Here is a 7,972-nt window from a genome sequence, read left to right as displayed (position 1 = left end):
TGTGCGTTTATTTGAGCCAAACTGTTGACAACGGCCAGGAAGCAGTCTCAAGGATTGGCAGTGTTTCACCTTGTTTTATACATTTACAGTCAAAGGGGGAGAGGTAGGTGGGTTACATGCAATCCAGTGGTGATGGATTAGGGGGCGGGAGGAAGCAAAGGGGGGCACCTCTGGGATTGGGTGGGTGCAGGACAGCTAACAGTCAACATTTAACTCGATAACAATAACAATGAAGGGATTTAGGTCTCGGCCCCAGGCCCCCAGGCACATTTGGTTTTGCCCTGAGGGGTCCGGAAAAGGGGATTTACAAGTTACCCTGACATTTCACAGGTACGTTATCTTAGAGGCAGACAATCAGCTCAGTTAAAGATACTGACCTTTGTCAGGGAAGGCACCGGCCTAGGACGTGGCTGCCCCTATAAACTGCTTTTAGTTGAAGTGTTAATTTCAGACCATCCTTCCTGGTTAATTTGGTCTTTGCGTTTGCAAGACGGCCATGCAGGCTTCCTGAGCCTGACCCTCTCCGCCCACAGCAGTAAGCATTATTACTATTATTATTCTACCGACACTAGAAAAGCGCCCACATACATGCCTGCCCTCGGGGCTGCTATGCGAGGTGCGCAGGGCACGGGAACACCTTTTCCCAACGCCTGGCCTCTGGGCTGGGCCCGCCGCCGCGACCACGCACCACCGGGCCGGCTGCGGGAACGTTCCCCGCGGCACAACCTGGGCTTCCCCGCGTCCCTACCCCCAAGCCCACTTGGTCCCCTCTCTCCCGCAACCCGGGCTTCCCTCGGTCTAGCGTGGCCATTCTGCTTGCCCACTCCCACAGACCTGGGGCACGCCACCCCGGCCAGGTATCCGGGTATTGCGCCAACCCACCAGCGACCGCTCGGCGGGTAGCCCCGCCCCGGTCTCGCCAAACCTCGCGACATCTCACCAGTTCCGCTGGTGCGCCGGCCTAACGGCACCGTGGACTAGGAACGTTCTAAACCCCTACGCACGCGCCCTGGGGCCCTCAACGTCCCCGTCTCCGCCCTTCCATTCACGCCCCTTACGTAAGGGAGCGCCCCGCCTCCAGGCCATGCCAATCATCTACTTCTTCCCTGGGGTAACCTCGCAACAGGCTTCTGAGTGGCTGATCCTGGGAGTCTACGTCGCGGAGTCGCGGTGCCGATAGGTTGGCAGCCGGCTCCGCCTTACCGCATTTTTCACAAAAGGTGATTGGTCGGCGTCGCCTTCCAATCAGCGGCGGGCTGTCGGATTCAAACCGAGATCGTTCCGCTTGTGGTCGGTTGGTTGCAGTCGAGTCGTTTCCTTGGCCGGACGCGGACGGTTGGTTCGCTGCGCCCGCTGCTCCCGCCCCGTGGCTGCCCTCCGCGGCGCTCCTCTGCTGGCAGGATGGCCCACAAGCAGATCTACTACTCAGACAAGTACTTCGACGAGCACTACGAGTACCGGTGAGCGCCGGCCCGCGGGCTCCTCAGCTAGGGCGGCCGCCGGCTCGGGTGAGGCCGGAAGTCGGGGCTGCGGTCCGCCGGGAGCTGAGTGGAGCTGGTCGGGCCGAGCGCCCCTATCCTCTCCTCTCCTGCGCAGGCCGCACCGGCCGCCGCTCTTTGTTCGGTGGGTGAAACGGCTGAGGCAGGGGCGCGGATGGGGCGGCTTCTGGTGCGAAGCCGCCGCCTTAAAGGGCAGACCCGTCCTCGGCCTCAGCCGCGTCGGCCCTCTGGGCTCTGTTTACATAGAGGAACTACGTGGTTTTGTGTGTGTGTGTGTGTGTGTGTGTGTTTGCTTTTGCTGTTAATGATACTAAAAATGACCTTGAGGGGGAACCCCCGGAAACTTGGCATATTGATTGGGATTTGAAAGTGTTTATTGGGTGACCTATGTAGCGTTAGAGCGTTAGCCATGGTGACCGAGGCAATTATTCAAGGGGCTTCCTTTTCTGACTAAACAGAGAGCTCGGGTGGACGTTGGGCGCCTTTTCCAGCCGGTGCTCCGGCCGCACTTCGCTGTGGGGAAGCCGGGGTGCCGAGTCTTGGTTGCTAAATTAATCTGTGAACTTAGCACCTGGCCTTGCGGGAGGGAGGAACGCGGTTTCCATTGGCTGGTCTGCGGCCTCCCGGGGCGTGGCTTCCGAGACCTCGGAGACCGTCCTCCGGGAGCGCCCGGGGGCCACGCCCGCGGCGGAGGGGCCTTGTTGGCTGCCCTTCCAGTTCGATCGCTGAGAAGGCTGTTTAGGAAGAAAGGACGTTGTGTTTGGCGCATCGCTCTCTCCTTGGAAATCTGTATTCTTAGAAGAAAGGCGGAGCGTTTTAGAGATTAGTAATCCTGCATTGTTTCATATTCTCCAACCAGAAAAAGTTGCCTTTCTGGATATAAATATGAAGTGGATTTTCTTATTTTTACATAGTAACTACATACTACACAGTTTTCTGTAATATGATGGCACAAAGCCCAGCGGCCATAGACAATGGGCAGAATGTAAACCGTATTACCCATCTAAATCTGGAAAATTAATTCTGAAACATAGGGCTCCAAGTAAATTGACATTTTTTGGGTCTTCTGGCAGTTGTTTACTTTTTAGTTTCAATAAACCAACAATCATTGATGAGCCCTAAATAAGCCGAATTTACTGAGTGGTTTGTGTGTATTGTATAGAAGAAAATCCTGTCATAATTGAAGTGATCTATTCTAAACCATTATTAATTAAAGATGACGATCTTTCTTGACCAAGCCACTTGCCTTTATAGGAGCAGAACCGTGATTAATCTTCAGAGCTACTTCTAAAGGCACATCGATAATTAGTAATACAATCAGAGGTGTGATTCTAGGGAAGTTTGTATATGGTAGTGCAGCATGCAATGTGGATTTCAAGTGTTTATTTTTGCCAGTATGCAATTATCTACATCTTTGATTTTTTTCTTTTGTGAATGCAAACTTAATTTCCTTTTTTAAAAAAACTTAATTTAAATTTTAAAAAATTTTGTTAATCCTCACCCAAGGATATTTTTCCCTTGATTTTTGGAGAGAGTGGAAGGTAGGGGTAGAGACAGAAAGATCGATGTGAGAGAGACACATCAACTGGTTGCCTCCTGCACGCGCCCCAACCAGGGCCGGGGATAGAGCCTGCAACCCAGGTATGTTCCCTTGACGGGAATTGAGCCCGGGACCCTTTGGTCTGTAGGCCAACATTTTGTTGACTGAGCCAAACCGGCTAAGGCAATTTCCTATTTCTTTTACTTAACTTTGTAAATGAACTTCAAGGCTTAGTTCTGTTAAGTAACACTTGGAACAAGTATTATAAAATTATATGGATTTAAATTTATAAACGCTGTATATTAGTATTTTAAAAATCCTATCCACAACTACTTTCAAATTGCATTTTGTAGCACCTTTGTTGTTTATATTTGTCTTTACTTTCCTCCATGAAAAGCCCATAATACTGAAGTAAACATTGAGTTTTGGAAGTAATTTTTCTTACACATAGTTAGAAAACATCTCCATGAAGTGAACTACAGGTAGAATTTTCTTATAAGTTTGAAGCTACTTATGATAAATTGTTCCTTTATAATCAAACATCTTGATGGTGAGCCTGTTTCTATGGTTTCTGGAGAAGGTAGGGGTTGTCACTTTTTTCTAAATAACATGTTGATACATTTATGTAGGTATACTGAATAAGAGTAGAGATCTAGTTAGTGCAAAATTTTCTTTGAGACTAACAATGTGATAGAAATAAGATAACCGGTTATTTGCAAAACCTTAAAAGTAGATGTTAAAGCAGCATTTTAGGAATGAATGGAGGTAGCTGGTATTAATCACCATGTAGTTAACAGGAATTGGTGAAATTTTAACCAACTATGATAGTAAGCATAATTTGACTTGACCTCATGACAGTCTAACAACATAATACAACTGTATTAGGCTCACTTTTGTTATTTAAATAATATGAAATTGGTACTTAACAAACCACCCACAGGTTGATGAAAGATTAGTCTTATGGATGGGTTCACTTTTCCTGTGTGCCAGAAAGTAATCAGATTGCCCCTTTCTCACCCCCAGGCAATGATTCACAGGTATAGAAATATTCTAAAGATAATTTTATTACTATTAAAGAGAAGTGAAGATTTGTGTTTAAGAATTTAGCAAAGATGTATTAGTATGTTTTGACACAGAAGAATATTGCACACCTTCCTAAAAAAAAACAAAACACAAAAAAACAAGTTTTGGGTATAAGTCAGTAACTTAATGGAAAGCTGAAGTGTTTTTTGCTTTTGATTCTAAACAAAGTATAAAGCACTTTCTGGAGTATACAAGGATTTGTATCTACTACAAATCTATAATGTTGAGTAATAGGAAACCCAAATTAACTGTTAACAAATGAGGCTTTTTTTTCTCCTTATGTAAAAGGCTACATGAGGCTCAGGTGACAGCTCTAATCAGGGACCATCTTCAATTTGCAATTGCTTCTGTGGTCTTAGATGGCTTCTGTAGCTCCTCCCTGCTACAGTCTGCTTCACAATCAACAGGAAAGAGAAAAAGAATTGGGCATGTTCTTTGCTTTTGAGGACACTTTCCATAAATTGTCTATTTTCTGCTTATATCCTATTGCCCAGGACTTAGTCACATGACCAAAGATAGCTGCAAGGAAATCTCGATTTTTTTATTTTATTTTATTTTTTTCATGAGTGTATGTCCAATTTAGTTAGAGGGGTCCTATTCCTGAAGAACATTGAGACAACTAGCAAACCTCTGCTGGGGAAAAAAAATCCTAGATAAAATGCCTTCTAGGTTTGGACTGCATAGTCTTACCTTCCTAACTTTGAACGTAGGACATTAACATCAGAACTAAAGGTAGTGGAGATTATAGTCCTCACGATAGACACCAATTCACATAATATGCTTTCAAGAACATTGAGGACAAAAAAAAATCTCAAATTTTAAGTATTCTAAAGATGCATGTGTAAAGTGATCATAATTGTAAAAAAGGTACATTTACAAACAGAACACTAATACTTGGTTACATTGGTTATGTCTTTCAACAGGCATGTCATGTTACCCAGAGAACTTTCCAAACAAGTACCCAAAACCCATCTGATGTCAGAAGAGGAGTGGAGGAGACTTGGTGTCCAACAGAGTCTTGGCTGGGTTCATTACATGATTCATGAGCCAGGTAAATTTTGTTATTTGGGAAAGCATTAACTGAATAGTAGCAATTGTGGTTGTTGACTTTTTAGTAATATTGGTATTCAGTGATATCCTAAAGTAACTGATAAGTTAACTATTTTTGAATGAATGATTTCTTTTCCTCCCTACTCCAATTTTGTATTAAATACCAAAATTAAAATAATGCATTTTTCTTTCCTGCAAAACGTCACTTGAGTCAAAATATAAGCTGTTCTGTTTTATTTTTAAACTAGAGGCCCAGTGCACAAATTTGTGCATGGGTGGGGTCCGGCTGACCCGGCCCCAATCGGGGTGGATCGGGGCCAGGCCTGCCCCAATCTGCCCCAATCGGCCCCAATCGCCCCATTAGGGCTGGGACAGCTGAGGGGAGGGGCTGCTGGTGATTGGCTGGCCGGCCCCGCCCCCGTTCAGGCAGTTCACTGGCTGCAGTGGGTGGCATAGCAACCAGTCACCTGGTCATTACAGTCCCCGGCTTTTTATATATATAGATTTGTGTAATTGTTAATACCTTAAAGATTATGCCATAAATATTTTTAGAATTATGGTATCCCATCTTTAAAAACTAAGAACTTACTTTAAGGTAACTTACATGTCCCTTAAGTTTTATGTATAGAAATTTATGCAGTTTGAAGTGATTTGTCTTTTCCTTTAGCCTTCTATCAAAGGATAATTGGTATCAACCATATTTAAGATTCAATGAGATAACATAGCCAGTGAACTCAAATTTATGAGTGCTTGTTAATTAAGTGGTATTTACCAGAGTTTTCCACATACTAAGTCAGTGGTTCCCAATGTGGGGCACACGCCCCACAAGGGGGCAATTTAATTTTTAAGGGAGGCAATTTGAGAATGAGTTATTAACAGTGAATTTTTTGCATTCCTTATGGTTCTAGGGGCCTCACATACAGTATATAAATATATAGTGGCATATTTATGCATTTCAATTCTCTATTATATGTTTTGAAACTTTATTTGCTATTTTTTCATATCACTTTATATTATCACTGTTTTTTTAAACAATTTCTTAGTGATTTCTTCCTCAGTACTTCCAACTGTTCTTTTTTCTCTTTCATGGATGCCATGTTCTTTGGTTGGAAGCTTGTTTAGACCAAGTTAATGGCCTTTTAGGCTTCCTAATGTGAATAGTTCGCTTTTTGAATAATAAGTATATGTCATGTGAGGGGGTGAGAGATTAGGATTTTAGACAATGCTTAGGTGGGGCATGGCCAAAAAAAGATTGGGAACCACTGTACTAAACCTTTGTGGGGTTATATTCTATTTATGGGTTATCAATAAATCTAACTTCAAGGATTTATAATGCTTTCAACAGAATACAAAGGCATGTTGCAGAACTGCAACTAAAGCTATCTTGTTTTCCACTTTTATTAAAAGCAGCAGCGTCAAAAACTTACAACCACATAAAACTTTAAGAAAAAAACTTAAAGATACACAGCTTTCTTGGGATTAGGGCATGTAATCATATTAGAGTTCAAGAGGTGTTTCTCCAGATAATGCAAAAGCAATAGAACTTAACTGGATCCCCAAGACATGCAGATTTATAAGCTGGTGGTTTTTGAATGAGATGTTAGGTGTCTTTGCCCCATAACTTTTCTCTTTATTTTTCACTGTACTTGAGATTCCAAAGGTAAAAACCATTCTTTCAAAGTAGTTTCTCTATTTACCATCCCTTTTCTCCAAGGTGAGTAAACACTGGGGAAATAGTCTCATTGTCAGGTTTTCTTCTGTTTACTGTTGGACAGTGACTTTGAAGCAAAATTCATTTCAGCTACCTCAATAAGTAACATTAGTTGACCATAGATTTATTTTACTTTATTTTGGTTCAGTTGAGAATTCTTTGAATTCTGAGTGAAAATTAACCATGTTATATTAAAATGATATAAAACATTCTCTTTCCACAGAGCCACATATTCTTCTCTTTAGACGACCTCTTCCAAAAGATCAACAAAAATGAAGATATCTGGGGATCGTCAATTAAATCTTTTTCAAATTTAATGTATATGTGTATATAAGTAGTATTCAGTGAATACTTGAAAAATGTACAAATCATTCACCCATACCTGTGCATGAGCTGTATTCTTCACAGCAACAGAGCTCAGTTAAATGCAACTACAAGTTAGGTTACTGTAAGGTGTTTAAGATAAAATTTCTTCTAGTTACTTTTTCTCTTAAATATAAGTGCCTGTTTGACTTTACCTGTTACTTTTGTTTAATAAAGTTTGTATGTTGCATTTATCACTGTGAAGTTATTTGAACTTTATTTTAAGATTAATTCATCAGTAGAGGTTGGATGGTTTCAGTTTTACAATTTTAGTCCTGAGCAAATAAATTTACTTTAAATGGGTTTAAAATAGCTTGTTGATGAGGGTACCATTTAATTTACTAATGAAGAAACCAAGAACTAGGGATAAATTTACTAAAGTAGATTTTATAGCTCTATTATTAGTCTAGTTCACAGAGAATTGTCTAGAATCTCCACTTGAACAAGAAATCCAACTCAATACTCTGGGCTGCTTCCACTTACCTAAGATCGGCCACATCTAGTGGCCTTGGGAGAAACCACTTAGCTCTGTTTCTCCCTTTCCATTTGCCAGGTGGGGTTGTTTTCTATAAAATATCACAGCGTTTTTGGAAGTTCAAAAGCACCCTTAAAAAAACACCACAACCTTCATTCCATATGTATTCTGTGACTGTAAATTGCCTTTTAGCTGCTTGGGAAATAATTTAAAGTTAATGCAGTCTCTCTTCATTGGTATGCTGAAGAATC

The 7,972-nt window shown here is 42.2% G+C and overlaps 1 protein-coding gene across 1 annotated transcript; it reads left to right on the top strand.

Moving 5' to 3' along the window:
• The first annotated feature begins 1,284 nt into the window (after positions 1–1,284).
• Positions 1,285–7,441, top strand: CKS2 (CDC28 protein kinase regulatory subunit 2). The gene is made up of 3 exons (XM_006103246.3): positions 1,285–1,460; positions 5,046–5,173; positions 7,107–7,441. The coding sequence occupies exons 1-3, from the start codon at positions 1,402–1,404 to the stop codon at positions 7,157–7,159; spliced, it is 240 nt and encodes a 79-aa protein (XP_006103308.1). The 5' UTR covers positions 1,285–1,401; the 3' UTR covers positions 7,160–7,441.
• Positions 7,442–7,972: the final 531 nt, after the last annotated feature.

This window comes from Myotis lucifugus, unplaced genomic scaffold (assembly GCF_000147115.1).
Source record: "Myotis lucifugus unplaced genomic scaffold, Myoluc2.0 scaffold_474, whole genome shotgun sequence".
NCBI lineage: Eukaryota > Metazoa > Chordata > Mammalia > Chiroptera > Vespertilionidae > Myotis > Myotis lucifugus.
The sequence above is the reverse complement of the archived record's forward strand: the minus strand, read 5'-3'. Positions and strand labels throughout refer to the sequence as shown.

What these genes read in the sequence shown, in the direction of transcription:
- CKS2 (XM_006103246.3), top strand. Translation starts at nt 1,402, where the DNA reads ATGGCCCACAAGCAGATCTACTACTCAGACAAGTACTTCGACGAGCAC. An exon ending in GACGAGCACTACGAGTACCG is followed by an intron (nt 1,461 to 5,045) that starts GTGAGCGCCGGC and finishes GTCTTTCAACAG; the next exon opens with GCATGTCATGTTACCCAGAG. An exon ending in TTACATGATTCATGAGCCAG is followed by an intron (nt 5,174 to 7,106) that starts GTAAATTTTGTT and finishes CTCTTTCCACAG; the next exon opens with AGCCACATATTCTTCTCTTT.